The sequence below is a fragment of the Castor canadensis genome, chromosome 7, assembly GCF_047511655.1.
Source record: "Castor canadensis chromosome 7, mCasCan1.hap1v2, whole genome shotgun sequence".
In the NCBI taxonomy this organism is placed as follows: Eukaryota; Metazoa; Chordata; class Mammalia; order Rodentia; family Castoridae; genus Castor; species Castor canadensis.
This window is the reverse complement of record NC_133392.1, coordinates 100,072,473-100,097,822: the sequence shown is the minus strand read 5'-3', so window position 1 is coordinate 100,097,822 and position 25,350 is coordinate 100,072,473. Positions and strand designations below refer to the sequence as shown.

Genomic DNA, 25,350 nt, shown 5'->3' with positions numbered 1-25,350 from the left:
TAGTCTTAATTATTACATATCTCAATTGTAAGGCAACTTTTAATTTAGAAACACCTTTTTAGGAAAATAGCCCTTGATTAAATGTCTATTCAATAATTTTAAGAGGTAGTCCGATTTCAGAAACCTTACAACATAGAAAAGTAAGGCTCTTTCAAAATCAAGAAAATATGGTACTACTAAAAATAGGCCTCCAAAGTATAAGTTCATGGAAACTTAAAATCTCACCCATAAAAGAATTCCTTCTAAAACCTCCTTGCTAGATAGTTATTCTGCTCATGCCTGGACACTGGCAGTGCTCATTATATCACCTATTGCCACACTACTAAGATCTGGTATTATATCACACATCAATTTCTATCTCCAAGTAGGAAATCTGTTAACCCAAAGGCGTAGGAGGAACTTCTTAATCATTTTGCCTGTACATCCTCTTTCAGTTAAGTTGTATCTTTATGTTTTATGCACAATTTATTCTCTTAAGGCACTAATTTGAGTCCAAAATGTGGAATATGGTTCTATTAAACTAAAGTTATCTTTGAACAAACCCAAGAAAATGAAATACGTGGGAATCACTATGTATTCTGAAATTGTATTGTTAAAGAATATTGTATATTAAATTTGCACCTTTACCAAATAAAATATCAAAATAGTTATGTTAGGAAAACTTAAATGTCTTTTAATTTTGTATGTTATATTTTCTTCTTGCATTTAAATAATAGTATATAACAGAAATACACTTCATATCCTATAGATCAGACGGAATAACTCTATAACTTTCCAGAGCAGAAGACTAGGATCTGGGGGCTGAGTTGTACCCAAGGTCATGAAGTTAATTAATTGTACACACAGGAATAAATAATTTTCTAACACAATCTAAGACTATACAATTATCATTTTTGTGATACTAAAATTTGAACTAAGGGCCTTAAACTTGCTAGGCAAGTGCTTTACCACTTAATCCACACACCCAACCCCTTTTGCTTTAGTTATTTTTCAGATAGAGTCTCACATATTTTTGCCCAGCCAGCTTGGACCGCAATCCACCTTGCACTTCCCATTTAGCTAGGATTACAGGTATGAATCACCATGCATTCGTTTTTTTGTTGAGGTAGGATCTTGGTAACTTTTTGCCTGGGCTAGCCACAACCTATGATCCTCCTGATCTCTGCCTCCTGAAAACAGCAGATTTTTTATTTATAACTCTGCTTATTTTTAATGATTCTCTCAATGAGTATAATTTCACATGTGTGCCCTTGTCTCTTGTATCTAGAATTTTGTCCTAGCACAGATCAATGAATCAATTAATGTCTAACAAATAGGTTATAAAACTTGAGGTTCATTTGAGAAGGAATTGGTATTGCTACACCTTAAAATTTTTTTTAAAAGCTCTATATGTTTTCCTAAAAACACATCTCTGAATTTTTCCAATGGCAGATCCTGATACTCTCAACAACTTTTTTGTGGATGGGTCTTAAGAGACAGCAGGTTACACAAGGGCTAAAATTGGTCTCTAGAAAAAATAGGTCCTCTGGAAAGGATTGCCAAAAGTAAGTGGCTTGCTGAGGATCTGTTCAGTCTTTCAAATTCAGGAAAAGTAGTGAGGGTGCAGTTCTCAAGATGCTACATTTTTGTAGTCAAAAAGAAAAGCTGCAAATGAAGAAGTTCTTCAGCAACATATTTGAAAACTACTATAAGTGAAGGAACCCAGTCTTCATGAGAGCTGAAAATGAGAAGTCAGTAAGACCTTGGCATGTTGATCAAGCCTTACCCAAGGAAAAGTGAAAAACTGAATTTGACAACAAAGGAATGTGGTGAGGACTTCGGTGCTACAGAGCTAGGTCATCAAGTTGGTACCTGAAGAAAACACCTCCCAAGACTCTTCTCTTAAAAAGCTTCTCACTGTCATAGCAATAAAAACAGCATGGTACTGGCACAAAAACAGATGTGAAGACCAGTGGAACAGAATAGAGGACCCAGATATGAATCCATGCAGTTACACTCACCTGATTTTCGACAAAGCTGCCAAAAACATAACGATGGAGAAAAGGCAGCCTCTTCAACAAATGCTGCTGGGAAAACTGGACATCTGCCTGCAGAAAACTGAAACTAGACCCATGTTTGTTTCCCTGTACAAATATCAACTCAAAGTGGATTAAGGACCTTAATATAAGACCTGAAACTTTGAAGCTAGTGCAGGAAAGAGCAGGGAATACACTGAAATTAATAGGTGTAGGCAAGGACTTCCTCAATAGAATTCAAATGGCTCAGCAAATAAGAGAAAGGATTGACAAATGGGACTACGTGAAATTAAAACATTTCTGTACAACAAAAGAATGGTCTCTAAATTGAAGAGGCTGCCCAAAAAATGTGAGAAAATCTTTGCCAGCTATGCATCTGACAAGGGATTGATAATCAGAATATATAGGGAGCTGAAAAACTAAACTCCCAAAAATTCAATGAGTCAGTGAAGAAATGGGCAAAAGAAGTGAGTAGAGCTTTGTCAAAGGAAGAAGTCCAAATGGCTAAAACACACATGAAGAAATGTTCAACATCCCTGGCCATAAGGGAAAAGCAAATCAAAATGAACTTAAGATTCTACCTCATGGGGGAAGTTGCAGGGAACGGGTGTAGGAGGGTGAATATTGTGAAACACTGTGTACATATATATGTATGTATTGAAACTATTCCAGAAATAGGGGGAGAGCGGTGGAGGGGGTGAATTCAAGTATGATATATTTGATACATTGTAAGAATGTTTGTAAATGCTACAATGTACCCCCACCCAGCACAACAACCAAAAAATGATTCTACCTCACTCCTGTTAGAATGGCTACCATTAAGAACACAAACAACAACAAATGTTGGCGAGGATGTGGGGAAAAAGGAATCTTCATACACTGCTGGTGGGAATATAAATTAGTACAACCACTATGGAAATTAGTATGGAGGCTCCTCAAGAACTAAAAATAGAACTACCATACAATCCAGCAATTCCACGCTTAGGGATATACCTGAAGGAATGTGAGTCAGGTTAAAACAAAGGCACCTGCACACCCATGTTTATTACAGCACTATTCACAACAGCTAAGCTATGGAAACAGCCAAGATGTCCCACTACTGATGAATGGAGTAAGAAAATGTGGTATTTATATGCAATGGAATTTTATTCATTCACAAAGAAGATTGAAATTTTGTCATTTGCAGGTAAATGGATGGAACTGGAGAAGATCATCTTAAGTGAAGTTAGCCAGGTTCAGAAAGCCAAAAGCTGCTTATTTTCTCTCATATAGACCTAAAACAAATATAGCAATATTATGAAAAACAGGTCATGCTAAAAGTGTGGGGGGGTCACATACGAGAGGGAAAGGGTAAAAGAAGGCAGTTAAGAAGGTGAATATAGTTGATGCACTCTTTATACAAGAATGAATATAGAATTTTAATATTGTTGAAACTACCATAAGGAAGGAACTAAGGGAGAAAGAAGAAAATAAAGGAGATGAGCCAAATCAGGTTATAATACATATATATGGAAATGTCATAAGGAAACTCCCTGGGTAGCTATCTTTCACAAGCAAAAAAATGTCTTTTTTTTTTTTAATTTATTTTAGAAAACCAGAGAACAGAAGGGTGAAACAGGCCCATGCCTGTGTGTGTGTGGGGGGTGGGGGGTGGTACCAATGCAAGCAGAGAAGTGGGGAAAGGGTGAATATGGTACAAATACTATGTACACATGTATGTAAATGGAAAAATGATACCTGTTAAAACTATTCCAGGAAAGGGGGAAGGGGAGATAAACGAGAAAGGTGGAGGGGTGAATTCAAGTATGATGTATTTGGTAAATTGTTAGAATCTCTGTAAATGCCACCATGTACCCCTAACCCACCCCTACCCCCCAAAAAACCCTTGTCAATGAAATCTTGCTCCCCTTTTACTTTGATCCCAGGAAAATAAGCGTAAGATGGGACATATTTGCATTCTGGTCACAGGGAGAGAATACTAATAGTTTAAAAAAGGAAAATGGTGCTCTGGTGATAATGCAAACTTGCCCTTGGATCTTGAGTGAAGAGGCAAAATCAAAAGTTTTATATTTACAGGAATAGAACCATGGCCAGAGTCATGATGTACCGTAAGACATCACCCTCTTCTGAGCTTTCTTCTAAAATGGAAGGAGTAATATGAACAATGGGAAGATGAATTTTATAAAGCAGCATGTAAGTAGAGATTATTAAAATCTTTATTAAAGAACATGAATCTTTGTAAAGTGCAAGGAATATTATAGTAAAACCATTCTAGAGGTATATAAGATTAAAGTCATCTTTAAAATCATTTTGCTTTAAAATTCTGTTAATTCCACCCCTAACTAATTCAATAATTTACATAAACACTCAAAATAAGTAAATTTATTTTTACTTATGTCTTATAATTCCTATAATAGTTTAAAGTCTTGCAATGAAAGAAATTCTAATTTCTTATTTTCCTTTTTTAAAACAAGTTTGAAAAATCAAGCATTTATTTCTTTGTAGATATCTGAGATCCTTGTGATATAATATTTTCTTAGGTTACACAATAATTTCTTCTCAATGTCTACACAAGTAGACATTTATTTGTGATTACATTATTGATAAATGAATTTAACAGATTGCATCAACTCCAGATTTTTCATATACAAAAAATACTTTCTCATTATTACAATTTTAACAAAATTAGTTTTTAAAATCTACTCACTCATTGTGAACCATGTTTGTTTCAATTGGAAGTACATGCTTATATTAGTCTGAATACCAATGTCATAGATAGTTAATGCAGAATTTGGGTGTTCCTGAAGATTGTAGTATTCACGGTAACAGTACCATATTCCTTGAAAAGAAAAAAAAAGAGTAATATAAAATGTTATTTTTCTGAAATAAAAGTTATATATCTATCACACATATCTACATGAAACTGATCAGAATTTCATTTCTGCAAAGGTAAGGTTCACATTTGCATAGTAAGTATTTTATTTGGATCTAGTAATCTCAATGTGCCACTGAATTTGATATATAAATGCTTTCAGTATTTATCTGGATGACTGTGACATCTGGCTTTAAGTGTGCTTTTGACTAATAACAACCTTAAATGTCTTCTGACAGGGGCTGGTTAAATAAATTATGGTATATTTGCTCAGTAAAAAAATATGCTAAAATCTCCCTCATGGGAGATTTATACTCAGTACAAATTGATTATTTATTGGCTTATTTTTCTTTCTAGCTCTATTAATTTTGAGGCTACTTTAATTGATGCACATGAGTTCAAAATTGTTTAAGTGAATTGAATGTTTTCTATCCCTAATAATACTTTGCATTTTAAAATCTGTTTTTCTGATATTATTATGGCTTTTACAGCTTTCTTTTGTTTAATGAATGCTAGTATTTTTTGTCAATTCTTTCAGTTTCAAATGTTGTACTTCCTTATGTGTTGTGTGACTTTCATAAATAACATATAGCTCCAATTCGTACATGTATATTTTGATATGACCTGATAATTTCTGCATTCTAATCAGTGAGTGTAATACGTCTGTCTTAATGATTCACATAGCTATATGTCTATCTTCTTTTGCTTTTCCTGTTCGACTTTGCATCCACAGTTTTTTTCTAATTCTTTTCTTTTAAAAAAATCAGTTTCTGTTAACTTATATTTCATTTTTTTTCACTTCTAGTTTGGTACTACCTACTCTATTTTTATAATTATCCTTCAAATTTTACTACTATAGACCACTGTAATAGCCTCCTCACCAGTCTTTGCTTCTACTCTGGCCTCAATATAGTCTATTCTTAGCACAGAAACCAAAATAATCATCACAATCACATTTCTCCTCTGCTTAAAACCCTTCAATGCTTCCACATTTCACTCAGAGAAAAAGCCAAGGCCTCACAATAACCTGTAAGGCCCTGGCCCTCCTTACGTTCTATTACCTCATACTCTCCTATTTTCTCCTTCTCTGAGGATACTGAGCCTCTGAGCCATTTCTTCAACACACTCGTTCCTTAGGACTTTTGCTCTACCCACTGTCTGGAAATTCCTCATCTCCACTGGCAAATTCCATTGCTTCCTCATGTGTTTTCTCAGAACCCTTCTTAAAAAGACTGAGACCCCAGGGCTCAGTGGTAGAGCTACCTTCAGTGATACCAGGCTCAGATTCCTTCCTTAGCACTGAAAAAAAAATTCTACTAATACTACATTTTTTACTTCTCACCCCATATGGGACTCTCAACCTCCCTTAACCTGCTCAACTTTATTATCTTCTATAGCAATTATCAACTTCTAATATATAATTTACTCTGCCTTTAAGCAGCAAGACAGTAAGAATCTTTGTTTATTTTGAAAAGTTCTGTTTGGTTCATTTTATGTCTAAATGAGCATTTTTATTGATTTATTATTTTTGTGATTCTATCTAATTCTTTAAACATTTTATGTATGGTTAGTTCATGTTCCATATATATTATTGCCCACAGCTGAATTTATTGGACACCTCAACCTGATGTTTATGGTTCCTGTTGATACCACCCATGTCTGCTTCCTTGCATGTTGGTAATCTCATACTTTGTGGATCTTAATCTGTGGAAGCCTGGTGACCTAAATTGGGGTTACTTTTATCTAGAGGAGCTTTATATTTGTTTCTGTTGTCAGCCAAAGGGTACTGCCAAACGAGTCATTTTAGACATTTTCCAGGATCCCAAGCAGATTCCAACAGGCTCAGGTGAGACCCTGGCCTGGTTCTGACTCAGTCTAAGCCTCCTGATCCCCGCACTGGTATTTTCTATCCAGCATTTCACATGTGCTTCCTGTCAGTTCTTTAGTCCTCCACTTTGATTTTAGCTTGTGGGTTTACTTTATTTCCCATGAGCTCCATGCTACAGTTTGGATGTTGAATATGTTCCCCTAAGTTCCATGTGTTGAGGGTGGCGTCCTTAGGATGGTGCTAATGGGATGGGGTAAAACTTCAGGAGGTAGGGCCTAGTGGGAGGTTCTCACTCCCACTCAATCAAGGGGGTTGTGAGGCCTTAGCCTCTTCTTTCTCCCTTGCTGTATGGCTCATGATGTGAGCAATTTGCTTTTCTGTGCACACCTGCCATGATGTGCTGCCATATTGGAGGACTGGAGTAAATGCTCCTCAACTCCCGATCTCACACGGGAAACTCCCCAAGCATGAGACAAAAGAAATCTTTTCTATTATAAGTTAATTATCTCAAATATTTTGTTATAATAATCTGAAACTGAGTAATATACTCATCAAAACCATATATGAAATAAAAATATCACACAATATAATTTTTATTTCTTTGTAGCAAGAGGGCCCCTCAGACTACTGAGTTCTTTCAAATGGGAGTTGCGAAAGTCTAGACTGTACTTTCCAATGCCTTTTTCTTTTTTCTTTTGCCTACTGTAAGTGATCCCTGGGCCTCAGGTGCTCTTTCCTTAATCATATTGCTGCATAGCAACAATAACAATAGATACTCTACGTGTGCATTTGCTATATGCTCACAGATTTCTAAGTATTTTAGACACATTATTGTGTCTAATGCTCACAGTACCTGCTATCTAATAGAAGAATTAGAGGGACTACTAGTAAGGATCACATAGTTAAAATGTTCACATGTGGGATTGTTCCTTTTTCAAACTCCAGATTCACATTCATTTTCACAGAGTTCTGCGCCTCTTCCATGGAACTCTTCTTCTGCTCAATGAGAATTGCTTCCCTCCTATCCACAAAGGTCTGGGTTTTTTCTGCTCTTGAGGGCACATCCATGTTATTTTATGCCCTAGTAAATGGGCTGCTGTCAATAGGAAATGGTTGGCTTCCCATGATATGTAGAAAATCAGATATTCAAGACAGTAGCAGAGGTCAGTTATATTCAGTTTTATTTAGTTACAGTTCCTGACTTAATTTGACATTTCCTCACCACAAATAGCTTCAAGCTTAATTGCTACATGATTAATTTCTGGGTTAGCAGTACCTAGGGAGGCAATGGGGAACTGAAATTGATTATTTTATCTGTACTTTTCATATACTGACCATCTTTCTCCCTTTTCCATTGTCAAAGTTGCAACATAGCCAACCACAGATTCCTTTTACTGCTTAAGACAAGTCCCTGAAGTTAACAGCAGACTTTATTTCCCTTTCCTTCTTGTGATGATTAAAGAAAGACTGAATCACTTGCTTAGACTCTCCAGTGGCAAAGGGCCAGGGTTATTTAGAGCTCCAAGTAGGAACACAAAATTAAGACTTTTAAACAAAAAGCTTTCTGTGAAGTTTTTGAATAGGAGACAGCAGTTCTTGTGTTCTTCCACCAGGCTGTAACACACTGACACACTTCTAATCTGTTAATACGGCTATTCTCAGTAGGAATACCATGTAGGATCCATAAGCAGTTATAGCCGGGGCAGGTGTAGAATACCCAAGGAGATCTGAAGTATTTACTAGGAACTCCTTGAAGACAATCAGGAGGATAATAACAACAATTACCCAACAAGTGATAATCATTTACTGCATCCTATGCACTCTTCTAATAGTTGCACACTCACTGTCCTCTTTAATTCTTCCTATTTTCTCAGATGGAGGTACCTTTATTGTGCTGATGTTATAGAAAAAGAAGCTGGTCCTCAAATCATTAATAAACTTTATCATAGTTATCCAGTCTATAATATGGACCTAGGTTACAGCCCAGCTAATTTCCAGTTCCAACTGCATTCTTACCCTAATACATGTAAAGCTCTTCTTTGAAGCACAGAAAGAGGAGATTGTTATGAAACTGTTTTGTCAATCCAAATTGTGTTGTGGAGGAAACAACACAACAATCTCAACACTCCTATGCTGGCCCATACTCTTTTTAGGGGACTGAAAGAAAGCTGCCATAAGTGGTGTGTCATCCCATAGATACTTAATTAATGCTCACATTGTACCTGACCTATACAGCTCTGGGGGCATTAAGTTTGTGGCTAGATTCAACCTTGAAATAAAGTAACTCTCTATCCAGTGAATGTAATTCAGAGTACTTGCCTCTAGAGGGTGATACCTCATTATGAAGCACCAGTTATTAAAAGTACTATCTAAATTGAAAGAGAAAAATAGATCACACTACTTGCACACTTGGTCTCTAATCAGACAGAAAAGTTAAAAGCAATAAAAGAAATTGTCTGAAATGTTTTTCATTAATCTAGAAGGATTCTTTTTACCTCCTCCTTTATACTCATGAAGCATAAGACCATTTTAATAGCACTTCTTTTCAAGACAATGAAGAAAAAAGTTATAGAGACAATACATGCAAAATTAAAAATAATTTTTATAAATTTAACAATTTGACAGGAAAATAATTAAATTCAAGGCAAGTAGATGCTTCCTTGTAATTGATAATGGCAAATTAAAATAAAGATTATTCTGATATTCAGCAATTTTAAGAAGTATGATACCTACCATAGGCTATAATTCCAAGCACACCAAACATGAAGATCCAGAAGAGGATTCCAGCTGTGAACCTCAGTAGTATCAAAAATAACCAACTAAGGATCATGGCAATAGTCAGGCCACTAGAGGGCAAAACCCACAAGAAACACAGAAGTTAAGTATGACAAGCATAAACATCATAACAATAGCAAGACTTCCTTATATTCAAAATAATTTTGAGATTATTTATTTTACCTGATCATAGAAGCATACAATGCTTAATAGTATAAACAATGGTTTTCATTAAGACTTTAAGAAGAAAGAGCAGGGTCCTCAGGAACTTTATATATAAGACATTATTGTGTGCCTAGATAAACATAAGTAGCATATCAATCATTGTTCAAAAGAAAAATACAATTACTCCAGTCTACAATTTTGAACTACCTGCCACAGTTGTTATATCTTATTTTTTTCTCCACACCTTCCTACTAGGTGATAAATTATAACATATATCTATGATAAATTTGTGCTGTTCTCTCTGTCTGATGACTAATGGAAATTTTCTACAGCATGGTTGTCTAGAAGTACAGGGAGCAGACTCAAGGCAGGAGGGTAAGAAAAATAACTGGCCACACAGTTCTTGGCTGATTTTGTAGTCATTACTACTATGGTTTAATTATTTTGAGTAGTCTGTTATGCCTAACATCACCAGACATATATTTCAGATTCCTAGTGATCTGTGGCCCTTTATTTGGAGCCATAACAAAGTTCTGTGTCTCCTGGGCCATGTGACTTTATTAAGCAATCAACAGCATGACTATTTTCTGTATGTTTTAATTTCTTGCTAGAATTTGAGCTACTAGAGGAACTCCTCTGCCCTAACCCCTGCCAACACCCTCAATATGTCCAGGTTAAGGTCACAATGGAGTCTTCAGATACAATTTCTTCAAAGAGAATGCAATAAGATTGGAAACTTGACTGACTCTTCTATAAGAACTGACATCTACAAGTTTCCAGTCATAGCAACAGACAAAGCCTGGTGTATTTATTGAATTTATGGTCTCAAGTGCGATCTTTAAAAACAATTCAATAATTACTGTCATTGGATAGATGATAGCAAAGTATCAAAGTGTCATCTCAGGTCAAAGTCTTATAGTCTAAGTTTTTAACTTAAAAAGCCATTCCATCTTAAAATTACAGATATTTTAATGCTTAACAGTATAATATGGTTGAAGGATGCTTCTATAGCATAGTACAAGAGGAATGTTTAAAAGTTTGAAGTAGGACTGGCTGCTGGTGGCTCGTGCCTATAATCCTAGCTACTTGGGAAGATGAGATTAGGAGGATTGTGGTTCCAGACAAGCCTGAGCAAAAATTCACAAGACCCCTTCTCAACCAATAGCTGGGCACAGTGGCATGCACCTGTCATCACAGCCTACATGGAAGGCTGAGATCAAGAGGATCATGGTTCCAAGGCAGTCTAGATCAAAAAGTCTCTGAGACCCCCATCTCAACAGGACAAAACTGGGCATGGTTCCACACACCTGTCATCCCAGCTTTGGCAGGAATCATAAAACAGAATTGTGGTCCAGCCCAACCTGGCAAAAACCAAGACACTATCTCCAAAATAACCAGAGCAAAAAGGACTGGAGGAATGGCTCAAGTGCAAGCACAATGCTCCAACTTAAAAAAAAAAATTGGCGTGGGGAAAGAAAGCTGTTTGTGTTTGAAATTATTTCACAAAAGTTCTAACTTTCAAGTATAGACCACATCTCTGCTATGAAGATATATTCTAACACATTAAAAATAATTATTGGAATTGTTGAAGACTAAGCCTTAAAATAAGCAAAATCTCATAAAATGATCTCATTTTGTGTATTGTGTATTTCACACACAATACAATTTCAACCCCATTAAGTTCCATTCAATTAAATACATGAAACCTATCTTAATTTTCCCTGGTAATTTTATAACTGTTCCTTAATCCCATATTTTTTTTTTGTGTGTGTATCTATGATGTTCCAAAAACTATGCCAAGAGTTAGGAAAAATAAAACAAGAGTGATGCATTGCTATCACCATAAAGAATTGACAGTTTATAAGAGGAAAAGAGCCATGTAAATAAAGAATAGTAGGTGCTATATAGAATATCCACAGATTTGTGTATGCAGAAGCATGTATACACACACATAACTGGTGCAAGGAAAACAGGAAGCAATAATTTATTTGGGGAAGAGAAGTGGTACTAAACTCATTTTAAAAGAGGAATAGAGTTGCCTAAGACTCAGAGAAGGATACACCAGGACACGGAACAGAATTTGCAACAACACAGGGTTTGATGGTCTTAACAATGGGCACATTATTTGATACCTTAAGAACATGTAAGTTAATAAAAAACACAGAGATGAATTTGAAAACTAAGTTAGAAGAGGTTGTAAAGGGCCTTGGAAGTATCTAATTTTTTTTAACTTTATTCTTTGGTCACTAGAGACTCAAAGAAGCTTCTAAACTCTAGAAAGTGACATGAGATCCAGATGGTCAATGACAGTCATAGATATCTCAAACACATTTACCTACTTCAGTAGAGTGACTCCATTTACTTAACATTATAGGAATGCAAATCTATTCCTGAAAATTAAAAATCTGCTCTTCCGTATACCTTTTCAGTTTCCCATAACTACAAAGACCTTTAAGGATGATGATATCAATAATTATGGGGAAATGATCATTCCTATTCCTAAAAAATAGGAATGACCCTTTGGAGGCCGAGGGAGGGACAAAGAAATAAAAGACCCAGAGAAATAATATCATGTCTGTCCACTGCAACATGTGAGGAGTCGCAGGTGCCACAGATAGAGAAGTACTTCAGATACTGCTGCAGGGGGCTTGAAATGTATAAGTACTCTTATTAGTAATTTAATATATACAATTAAAATTTACATTCTTATAATTTTCTGCTAACACTGGACATATTTCCAAATGCCTTTGCCTAACACCTACCCCACCTAAAAAAAAATGGCACTAACTGAGATCTGAATCAACCTTTTACCCAACATAAGAACAAGGAATTTGAAGAAATGTTCTACAAAGATAAAATCAGAAGGGGACTGAAGAAACACTTATCTGTTTTCACTTACAAGAGAATCCAATACCAGGTCGTTGCATAGTCTTCAAAGACTTTCATTCCAATAGTCCTTGCATCAAGGATTTTATTGATGCCACTGAATTCAAAGAAGGAAATTTAATTATTTTCTAACTCACATTAAAAAGAAATGTTCTTATTATAAAAGAGATTTTTTTTCAAGCTGCTGTTAAAAGCATGGTTTAGAAGCCTTCTAGCAGTAGTGACTCTTTTCTGGCTACAACAATATATAAAATGTCACTTCAGTAAGTCTGAAAAAGCAGATAAGCTTGCAAAGATGGTTATAGCTGCACACACAGAGAACTTGGATTTCAGAAACAGTGAACAGATCATTCTCCAGTGTGTACAATATGGCCTCAATATTGCAGAAACCTCATTGCAATTAGTAAATGATAAGATCAGCTTTTAATTTACCAAATCCATAGAGTTGAGAATGTACATCCTTTAAATTCCCCTTCCTACTCCTCTGACAACCCTGTAGTAATAAGTTGTATGCTGGTGTGCATACCAAAAGTGCACAAATTATTGATGTCCAATTTGAAAGAATTATCACAGTGAACACTCTCATACAAATACACCACTGACAGACCTTCCCCAGGTGTTCCAATTGTAACACTTCCCTTAAAGGAACCACTATCCAGACTTTATAATAATAATTTTCTAAGATTAAAAAAATTAGCCCATATGCATGCATTACAAGGCAATTTAATTCAGTTGTGCTTTTTGAATTTTATAGGAATGGAATCTTTCTTGTATTATCATTTATGATTTCTTTCACACAACTTTACATTCCTGAAATTCACACACATTATTATTATATTCTAAATATGCAGGAGCTGTGCTATTCCACCTGTAATGCTAACGTCTTTTAAGAAAGAGAAATATTTTTTTAGAATATCTCTCGTTTTTATTTTTACTTTAACAAGTGAACTATGCAGTGTTACTCTATGATTATTTATGTCTGTGTACACCTGAATGTATGTGTGCATCCAGGGAGAGATATTTCTCAATAATGTAGAGTGCTATGTATGTACAGCCAAAAGAAATGGTAAATTTACTGCATTATAGCTAGCATATAAAATTTTGATATTGCACCAATGCATTTCCTTATATGACATTTCTATTCCTATTCACAATCAAAGTTTTAACCATTTAAAAAGCATCATGTTCTTTCTAAGTCATTCTGGATTCTTTCCATGCTATCCTTAATGAATATATACCAAATTCTTCAATCTAGAGTAACATGTGTATTTCATAATAACATATAATTCTTTTCCTACAAACCCTGAACTCCTCAGAGCTTAAATACTGGGCACAATAACAGAATGCAACAAAAACGAAAATAGAAATGTAAACAAACATACTCTGCAGCTTCCCTGAGTTCTAAAACATTTCTTGTATTTCCACTTCCATCTTCAAACAGGGTCTTATTTGCTACTGTTAAAGTGCCATTTTTGGTAGAGAAGTCAGGGAAACATCTCTGAAGAACTGTAAAAAGTAAATTAAAGTTACAGTAATCACTTTTCTACTCCTTCCATGATGTCTTCCTTTCTTAAGCTTCCTGTTATTTATAATCAAATTCTTGCTAGGTATAAAAATTGGTTGATACAGATAGCCTTTTGCCCTTTATTTAATGATTTATAGATTTTCCAATGCTCTTAGGACTGTTATAGGAAGCAAATATGATCACAATCTAAAACTAAATTCTATACCTGTTAACTCTTTTACACATGATATAGTCATCAAATTGCCAAAAATAAGAGGCATGGCATGACACAAATATGTATCACTCCTCGTGAACACACTTCAGTAGAAAAGCCACATTCACTTGTGTGACTGGATGAGTTTAGGATTGTTATTTAAAAAAAAAAAAAACTTAGATATTCCTTGAATGAGACCTTAGAAACTATAGATTAGTGAATAAATTCCTTATAAAATAAGATCAAACTCAAGCTTTTTGTTCATGAGTTCTTAATAACTTGCCTTCTTTACAGCCTTTAAACAGAATCCTTGTCAATTTATAAATATATTACCTTAAATTTTATTTATTTATTTAATTTTATCGCACTAGGGATTGAATTTAGGATCTCATGCCTGCTAAGCAAGTGCTCTACCACTTGAGTCCCCCCACCCACAGTCATAAAACCCAATTTTAAATGAAGAGGTAAGAGAAATCAGAAATGGGCAATTTTCATATTTTTCTTGTTTGCAGCATCATTGATTTTCACATGGAATTTGAAACTGAAAATATTAAAGCAGTTGAAATAAGGAAAGAAGAAACATGTCCTTATAAAACCTTTCCTGAGTTTTATGGTTCTCTTGCCCACCCACCTTCGGCTTCTGGATATCAGCACTTTTTGTTTGTTTGTTTGTTTGTTTTTGGTGGAACTGGTGTTTGAACTCAAGGCTCTGCAAAGCAAGTGCTCCACCACCTGAGCCACACCTCCAGACCCCCACCTCCAGCTTCTGTAGTTCTTTTATAATGGCTGATTCCTTCAGCATCACCCAGTTTTTCTTCTGCTTTTCCCTTCCTTTCAGTGGCAAACTTGATACTCTACCAGCTATTTCTGCTTGCTCTCAATCCAATCAGATTTCTGCCCCCTTCCATGGAAATTGTCCTCCCAGTGACCCCAATAACTTCATCCTATGCTAGAACTTGATGGTTGGCACACAATCGAGCTCTTTTCTGAGCCTCTGACATAGTAAATACCTCCTGCCTTTGTGAAACTCTTTCTTTGACTTGAATGAGATCAGATTCTCTCTTGTCCTCCTTTCCTTTTGAGCATTCTGTCCCTGTGTTCCCATCTAGACGGTCCCCTGACCTTGTTCCACATGTTATTTCTGGGCAATCTCATCCAAGCTGCTTCTATGACTTAATATGCACACTGTGTGTTTGAAAAGTAGAGAAAATATGAAAGAAGATACAAAACTATGTATGGTCCTGCCATCCATAGTGAACAGTATTAACATTTTGATAAATTTCCTTCCAGTCTTTCTTCAACAGTTGCTTCCCTTAGAATATCAAAATCATATGAATGTACAGGTTTTTTTCCACTTCTTTCATTCTCTTAATATTACTTATTTCCTCTATAAATTGTTTACTGAGTAAATTCTATTAGTTGCATAATATTCCCTTGAGTACTACACTTGATGCCTTATTAAGAAGAATGCAAGTTAGCCAGGTGTGCTGGTCCACACATGTAAGCTCAGCTCTCCAGGAGGTGGAGGCAGGAGACCATGAGATTATGAATTCCAAGACAGCCTGGGCAAAGTTAGTGAGAGATACTATCTTGAAAACAAAAGGGACACAGCCCAAGTGGTAGAGTGCCCCAGGTTCAATCCCAATACCATGAAAAGAGAAGAGTACAAGTTGATTGCAATTTTTATTTTAATATCTCTCTCATCAGACTGTGAGACACGATGCCTTACTAATTTTTGCAACCTCAATTCTATATTGAGTGATTTAACCAAACTATACTTATAAGGGCAGGAACTATGTCTTACAATTTTACACCTACTAAATCTTTCATGGGACTGACAATTTATTTTCACCTTTTTCTATAAAAATTTTAACATTATTCTTGACTACTAACAGCTGTTGATGAGGGCTTTCAAGTTAGTGCTGTTGTTTGCAGGACCTATATCTTTGCTTCAGGATCTTTAATTATGCAGACAAGGGTGATGGGAACATTTAATCATGTATTTGGTGGCAGCTACTTCAATGTATTTGATTTTCTCCTTAAACTGACTGCTATTATCTTCCTTCTATTTAAAAAGAAATATATACTTATTGTGGAAAATGGAAAATATGAAAAAGAAGAGGGAAAATCCTACAGTTCTGTTACTCTCTAAATAAAGTTTTAATATTTTGGTATATTTCTTTCTGATCTTTTTCTTTGAATAGTTTTTCTGTTCATTTTAATTTCTACATGCTGGCCATTATAATATATTTATTGATTTGCATTTTATTTAACAATACAACATATACATATGTATATTATTATATTTATATTTAATAATTCTAAAATATTCATTTAACTAATGCATTATATTATTTAAATGTTCTTTTATTCTTTCATATTACAGTGATTCTTTTTTCCTTTTATCTGTCATTGTTTTTTGGGTTTTTTTGTTGTTGTTACTTTGAACACTATAATGGACCTCTTTAGGCAAAGTTTCTACAGTTAGGATTATATCCTTATGAAAGGAAAATGAGTGCTTGTATCATTTTTTTTCTAAACAGAGAAACTTTTTAAGTACAGTTTAAATTTTTAAAGAAAGAAAATATTGATTCATTACCAAGGCATATAAATATTTTACATGCCAACAGGCAATTCCAAACAAACTTTTTTGCTGAATCCAGGAGTGGGAGTGGGTGTGCATGATTGTATTTAAGTGATTGGCTTTTTAAAATCAATTTTCAGCCTTTTTCTTGTGTGCTTATGTAGCAAAACCCCAAATCTCCCAGAGCTCCATTTGGAATATCCCTGACTGACATCAGGAAATGGGCTTTACCTATTCTTTCCTCCTAATTAACTCTAGGACCTTGGGCCAGTCATAGCACCGTTCTTAGCCTCAGTTTATTAACTGTGAAATAAGGAAACTTGATTAACTATTGCTAGCTTCTGTGTTTCCAAGGAGAAATAATTACCACTTACAAGGTCTGCTTGGAAAAACTGCTGTTGGACAGTCACCATCTAGTAAAACTTCTGTGATAGACTAAAACAGAAGGAAAGAATGTTAACATTGCAAAGGCTATGTGATGACTATTTTCACTCTCAATATAAAAATTTTGTCCTTTAAAAATTTGCCTCCATAAATATCATTATTCCAAATCACTTCTCCCAATGCTAGCAGTTGTAAGATTATTGCACACAAATTCTTGTTTGACAAAACTCTTTTAAATGCTCTAATTGAGTCAACAGTAATAAAGCCAGATCCTCTGAAGCCAAAGGCTTATCTGTGAAGGTATCGCTCTTTGTCTTAAGTCTCTGGTCTTTCACTGTTTTAATGGAAAAATAGCATCTTTTCTAATGTTAACAGCCATTAATATTATTTAACATAATGAGGTTTTAGAAATCCCTTATAAATCTGAAACTTAAGTAGGGGTTTGATTTTTATATCTTAAATAAGTAGTTACTGGACTAGGTTGGAGTAAAATTCTTCTTGTTACTGAGTTGCCATGGGGTTTCATCCCCACATTAATGATATGGTGACTGTGGGTGACATTAAATCCTAGCTCTTAACAGCAAAAAATGAAACAAAACAAAAATCCATCCATGTGGAGAATTTGTTGGTGTCAGGAAACAGTTGAAGCTAATGTACCGGTTTTAACAGTCTTTCATAACAAGCCAAGTCTACACAGTGATACACTGTCATTCGTGTGTGTTTTTGTGAGTGCACATGTGCATTTGTGATTTAATGTCTTTAGTAATCACTTCCTAGATTTGCAAACTTGTCCAGTAACAAATGTCCATGTTATATTTGATACTGAAACACAAGTTAAATTTGTCATTAGCTGTAAGTTTACCACATACCTTTTCAGGCTCAGCAGTGGGCTTGCAAAATTGCCTATAGTACTCCCAGTAGCTTCTGTCTTTTCCGTACAAAAGTTGCATTTCCATATAGGTTAAAAATTTTTCTGGGCACCTAGAGACACAGATCTATGAAGAAAAGGAACATAATGATGGGAAAAGAATTGAGAGCAAACCAAGAAAGTATCTATTAGGTCAGACTTCTACATTAGCCTCCAGAATAAAGAGCAAAGTACTCTTTTATATATAAGGAACTTAAATGAATTTTCTAGTCATATTGTAAAAAATTAAATACTCTACAGAATTACCAGTCCCTATTCCCTGCCCTCTGACATTAATGTTGTGTTAAGACAAGAAGATATTATATAGTGATATACTTATTAATAAAAAAGCAGTAATATTAAACTGTGTCAGCTGCAGTCAACTATCCACATCTCTCCATCAATTCAGTTCCTCTTGTGAAATCCTCCCCAGTCCTGACTCGCTCCATCTTCCTTCTGTAATTGTTATTGTCTGAACCCTATTGGCAGTTAGGCAAAACACTGCTATTGAGCTGAGAGTTCTTTTCCATGTTTAGGGTCATGTTTCTACTATACACAGGACATTGAGTGTTGACCTCACAGCTAAATTAGTAGGACATTAAATGAGTTCCTCAAATCTCACAGTTAATACTGTCTTAAGCACAGTAGGTATCCAATGTCTTCTAGAAGTTTGACAAAGTAAACACCCAGTTTCCACATTCACTCCTCAATATGTATTTTCTCGAATTGTCTCATTACACACACACACACACACACACACACACACAAACACACACTCACGCATACACACCCGTCAAGAGAAAATATTAAAGGTCTACAAGCTTCTATCTAAAAAGCTAAATAACAATATGGGGATATTCACAAGATCCAACGTGCCCTATTTGTTTTGGAAGACGGTTAAGTTTATCAACAGTGCAAATGTCAAAAGTTCATTCTGACTGGAGCTAAGTTGAATAAATCATTAACCTATAAGGACATATCTGACATATCTGACATAAGGACATATCTTCTATTTACTTGAAGATATTGAAAGACAAGTGAACCAGGCCCCCTGTTGGACATATTTCAGTGGATTTATAAAAGTGAGTAACAAAAGTTTTCATAGGTTTCATATGATAATAGGAACTGTTTTTGGAACCATGACAATGTCTATACTTACACACACACACACACACACACACACACACATACACACACGATGTACACACACATATGAAAATGCAACATAGATTGGTTAAAAAGTGGTTTGTTAAAGAGAACCACATCAAATCTCACTCCAGACATAAATGAGCTATTAAAAAAACAATGTAAAAACTGCTCTTTGCTCTTTTCCTCTATCAGACCAATTTGTTCACTTCAAATAGGGTGCTGATTAGTAGCAATCAACATATCATTAGCCACAAATGAAGGTCACATTGAGGTTGTGTATCCTAATTGATCACAGTTTGTCCTTCAAGTGTTTGTGACACATGTCTGGACCATGATGGCAGTTAACAAAAACATAATGCATAAAAATAGGACTCAGATCAGTAGATACACCATTGCCTGCAGACTAAATGCAAGGCTGTATTATTGGCAGCTGAAATATATCAGCTGACTCAATTCTGATTCTCTGTGTACCACCAGGGGCACTTTGAATTTAGTTCTTATATTCAATTCAGATAGGTTTAACATTCTAATATAAATTAGGATTGGTGGCTAGGAGAGAGTGAATTATATTGAGGATTAAAACACTATATTTGTTATGAAGAAATGAAGAGCTAGTAAGTCACCCATGTAACATAACAAATAAACATAATGTGCAAGATGTCTTAAACATTTTATTATACGAACAATAGACTTGAATAGACAGTGGAAAAATTCCTTAACTAAGACTAAGAAGATAGTCAAGCACTCATTTATTAATTCATGTATTCTATAAATATTTACTGACTGCCTACCTAAGCCTGTTCTAGGCACTGGGAGCACAATAGTGAACAAAGCAGATAAAAAATCTTTACCCTCAAGCTGTTTCTCTTCTAGTAGGGGGACAGATAACAAATAGAAATGTTTATCATAGGATAGTAATAAATGCTCTGGTGGGGGAACGGCTGAAGATTAGAAAGGAGGTTAGAGAGAGGGGTGACTGGGTGAGATTCCAATTTTAAGTAGAGCAGTCACACTAAGGAGATAACCTTTGCAGAAAGACTGGAAGATTGATGATCAAACCACGCAGACATCTGGAGGAGGAGTACTCTAGGCAATGGGAAGAACAAAATCGCAGGGTCAGAGGCAGGGGCTGTTGCATCCTTTGAAGAATAGCAGATGGTCAGTATGACATAAGCATGACTTGAAATTAGGTCCTGAATTTAAAAGAGTGCTGTGTATTTTTCCTAGAACACCTAGCTAGCTGGCTTCAGACATGGACTAGGCAGAGAGCTATATTCAACCAGGGGTGATGTTTTGCCAGGAAAGTACACCTAAGCAAGAAAGGACAAAGGAAATGAAGGTGTATATAAGGGTATGATTTTATATTCTAAATTATGGAATCTCATTTCAGATACTACTTACCGTAGTGGAAAGCTGACTAACACTCCAATCTGTCTTTCATAATTCTTTCCAATATAGCTACTACTTGTACCTTACCACATAACCACCTTCCATGCCAAATTCTCCTTTAAAGGGCATGGAAGGGTACATACTCCTGGTATTCCACTGAAGGATTAGATAGACCTTCAAATATAACACTGCTTTAGACTCAATTTTCTAGTCCAGTTAATGGTATTTCCATTCTTTCCAAGACTGCATTGTATTGATTAAGCATGTTTTAGGAACAGGAGAGAAAAGGGCTAGATTATCTGTGAAAATTAGTTATACACAATTTAGTAGATCAAACTGCATTTCAAGGAGTGTTATTTTCTGTACCTGTATGAAATCTCTTCAGGTTTCTTCGTATTTAATTAGAAATACTAATTCTAATACAAATCATTTGCACATTTATATCCTAATCTAACAAAAGACATCATTATTCTGTCATCATTAAATGAAACACTGAGCGCAAAAAAAAATAAAATAAATTATGGAATCTAAGTCAGGTAAAGAAGGCGATCAAAGCATGAGGTTACTGAAGGACACTTTGAAGTGGTAAGGATCAGTGATTTGTAGGTTCTAGTGAGGTAAAAGAATCGCTGGAGTTAGAATGTTTGAGATTGAAATGATTAGACCATGGGATTGGAATTGAGATTACAAAGGGTAGTAATTTTTGGTACTGACAAGGTCAAGAATTTGAACTTTAAAGTAGATAGAGGTGGTCACAGAAGTAAGATGCCAAAATCCCCAGCGGGCTTTAGTCTCAGCAGAAATAAAATTTCAAAAAATCTTTCAGGGAACCGAAAGGGATTTGGAGAGTAGCCCACTGATCATGAACACCTGCCTTGTACTGTTATATGGTCAAAAAATAAACAGTACTGTATTAAATTACTGAAAAACTGGAGTTTATTAATTATAGTAGTTATTGATCTTGAGCAGTGTACATCTACTTTTGGGGGGCAGTAATTTATATAGAAAAGGAGATCATTATATAAGATAATGGTTGAGGTCCTTTAGTGATTATAAAATTATTCATCTCTACTGAGTTTTGATAGTCTATGAACAAATAAGAGGTCATACTTATGTCTTCCCACTGTACATACACAGAACTCAGAATTTCCAAATTCTTTCATTCAAGGATGCCAGAAATTTTTAATACCACCAGCAAGGCGTCTTTTTCCTTACCTGTGTGGTAGGACACTGTAGGTTTATCATCACGGTAGGACTGGCACATCTCAACACATTAAAGTAAAACAAAATGCTCTTGTTTCTGTTAAAAAGATAACATAAAATAATCTTTTTAGTGAACAGGAAAATTTTCTCCAACATGTCAGTCAGACCCCAACACTTTTTAGTGTATAACCTTTATAAATTGGCTTCATTTTCTCTAGATGGCTGCAATACATTCATTCCTCAAGTCCCCTTTAAGCTGTGTATCTTTTTTTGGAATTGTAAAAGTTTGAAAGAATCATACTGCCTATCAGCAAGGGACTGGATAAAGACAAAATTGTGCATTCATGAAATCGAAGATTATGCTACTATTGAAAACATGTTTAAAGGATGGAGACATTTATATACATTATTTTAGGAAGCAGTTTACTAAAAATTACTAAAATAGGACTTGACATATTTAGCTAATTTTTTGTACTTTTATGATTTCATAAACATGTATTCCTTTGGTAATCTGTAAAATGATAAATAAAGTGAGTAATATTTTCTCTGTTGAAAATTCTGGTAGTGGCAAGGTCACTAGTTTTCAGTGGAATATTTTTCTGCCATTTGACAAGTCGTGGCTCTCATTTGAATCTCAATTTTCTCATTAGTCAAATGAAGACAACACCTGCTCTACCTATTTCATAGTGTTATTGGACGGAACTAGAATAATGTATAGTGGACGTTAGAAGTAACGTCCAACTTATGGGACATTTACTGACAATTCTGATTACCAACTCCTTCTCAACCCTAAAGAACCCAAATGTCTAGACATGGGGCCTGGAAACTATCATCTTTTTCCCTAAGCTCCTGTGGGCTCAGATATAGGTAATTTAAATGACTTCTTAAGAATCATAGCCTTAACTACTCAAGAAGAATGTTTCCCAGAACCTTGTCAAGTCCCCAAGTAATTAATGTGACTTCATACATAGAATAAAATGTATAATGGACTGTCGAACAATACTTTTCCTATTGACTCAGAATCAGTAAACAGGGTCCAAATCTAAGAATAAAGAAAGTCCTCCACAAGGAATTGGGGTTATATCTTTTTCTCACTTCTACCCACTTCCTGTCCAAGTCTACACGAGTAAAAATGGAGGACAGAAGAAGTTGGCAAGATAAAATGATCAGAGTTACAGGATTTTCCCTCTTCACCTCAATGAGGAGAGGAGATTCTTCTCCTTTCCCAATTCCAAATGATGGAGGGCACTGAGAACACCTCTAACCAAGCCTGAAGTTTCCTCTACAAAGGGCAGAATAGCACTCTAGTTGCACTTCTCTTATATGGCAGACCTGCCTCTATGCCTAGTTGAGCAGGGAGAAATGAGACCCAAAGAGACCACAAGAAAAAATATCAATGGAGCAGAAAGAAGGCAGCAGTGAAGTAGCCTGTCACAATAGGGTACAGATTCAAACAATTGGCTTGTGCCTCCTTGGTGGTACCTTATGTAACAATACGAGACTGTGGAGGTGAATCACCAGGAATGGAGTTGAAAGCATATGGTGGAGGAAAAACTAAAGGTGATATTTCATATTGAACAACTATTCATTAAGGACTCCCCCAGAAAATTTCCACCTGCTCCCTGAGCAAGTCAGTGTTTAGATGCTTAGTCCAAAGATATTGATGGCTTGTCAGTTATATCTTAGCCAGAGTAACAGCAACCATATGGAACTGGAGTAGCAGGCATCAAAGGAGCAGACACACATTCCTTTCCTTCTTCTTCCATCCCTCACAACATAATGAAAGAGTTAGATCCAGAAAGGGAGTGAAAAAAAAGTGGAACAAGTTCCTTTGCAGGTTCAAACTGAGCTGAGGGGATGGACAAAATGAAATTAAAATTTTAAATAGTTCACAACACTAAAATTTTTAACAACTAAAAGTATCTGGAAGCTATGTAATCTGCCTGAGCAGAAGAAAAGAGAGTTGAAAGAGCATGGTTAAAGGCAATGATAAGAAAAAAAAAATAAACCTGTTTCATGTTTGTATCCCATTGAGGTTGAATGGCTCAAGCAGCTGGTTATAAATTCATATACAAAATGCACAGAGCTATTTAGAGATCCACAGTGTCAGCTGGGCTCTTTCACCATTCAAGTACTACACCATCCACAGAACTTCACTGTGCATGTTTTTCAAATTTGCACCTAAGCAAATGAATAAATTATTACATGTAATGGATCATTGGGTCCCTTAGGAGAAGTTAAAACTGTGAATTGTAAGTCAGTAAGTGTCAAGAGTCTAACATATGTAAAATTGATTTATAAACCGTAAAATGCTACATAAACTCAAGTTTCTCACCAGGTTATGTTATCCTCAAGGGTATGGCTGAAACCTTATTTATCTTTTTTTACCCCTACATTGCTGAAGTGACCTGGAATTTGGCCCATTCTAACACTTACCAAATGTGAAATGAATGAGACTAATTTTAAAATAAGTTTTTTCAAAGTCTTACTCAGTTTACTTTTAAATTTTTCAGTACAAATCTATAGTCACTCTACCAGTGTCTCAGAAACCCTCAAGTTTCAGTGGACTTCAGATTACTTAGTGGTGATGATGGTGGTGAGGTCTGCAGATGAGCAATTCAGAGGCAGCCGTTGAGGAAGAATCTCATTACTTAACATAAATTATACTTTCACCCAGAAATTTAAACAATAGAAGCAATGGCAAATTACAAGTTCAGGATGATGTTCCAAGGTCTAAAGCCCATCTTTATTGTGGAAACTCATTGAAATAAAATAATAAAAGTACAAAAAAAAAGGAATAAACTTACACTAGCTAAAGATATGAAGGATGGAATTTGCTCACATTTGCATAAAAGTTCAACAATTTATGGAAGATGGAATGCATATGAAAGGGTGCTGAATGATGAATAAATACATTCCTCAGGCTCAAAGAAAGGGTGATGCAAGATTTGCCTGCTAGGTATCATGAAAAATACTGGACTCAGAGTAGACAGTGAGAAATGTGGCCAAAAGTGGGGAGAACAAGCAAGGGTTTATAGAGATTAAAATTATGACTATCACAATTAAAAATACAAATGTGGAAAAACTGAGAAAATTTTATAATATAAAACAGAGAAAGAATATATATATGGGAAAAAAAGATGAAACACTAAGATGAATCCAAGATGTTCAAGTATGACTAATAACTCCAAAAAAGAGAGATAATAAAATGCAAGGGTGGAAGACAGCAAAGAAATAACAGGAGATAAATTTCCAGAGCTGATGAGAATCATACTTTTTTCAGAATTAAAAGATTCACTGTGGATTGAACAGAATTTTAAAAAAATACCTATATCAAATTATGAGATTTTGGAACATGAAGAAATGACTTTAAGGAAAAAAGTCTCTGCGAGATATGTGAATTAGACTGGTGTTAGACATACTGAATGCCAAAAACAATGGAGCAACCATTTCAAATTTTTGAGAGGAATTGTCT

The 25,350-nt window shown here is 35.3% G+C and overlaps 1 protein-coding gene across 2 annotated transcripts in view; it reads right to left on the bottom strand.

The window, feature by feature from the left end:
- The window catches only part of Slc44a5 (solute carrier family 44 member 5), a 384,704-nt gene that overhangs the window by 16,745 nt on the left and 342,609 nt on the right, over positions 1-25,350 (bottom strand). For both annotated transcript variants that reach the window (XM_074079745.1, XM_074079744.1), the window contains 7 exons: positions 21,888-21,972; positions 18,097-18,222; positions 17,218-17,278; positions 13,924-14,047; positions 12,555-12,638; positions 9,449-9,561; positions 4,723-4,854 (listed from right to left, as the gene is read on the bottom strand). In XM_074079745.1, coding sequence (XP_073935846.1) covers positions 4,723-4,854; positions 9,449-9,561; positions 12,555-12,638; positions 13,924-14,047; positions 17,218-17,278; positions 18,097-18,222; positions 21,888-21,972 — 725 coding nt within the window. The remainder of the gene's footprint in view (positions 1-4,722; positions 4,855-9,448; positions 9,562-12,554; positions 12,639-13,923; positions 14,048-17,217; positions 17,279-18,096; positions 18,223-21,887; positions 21,973-25,350) is intronic.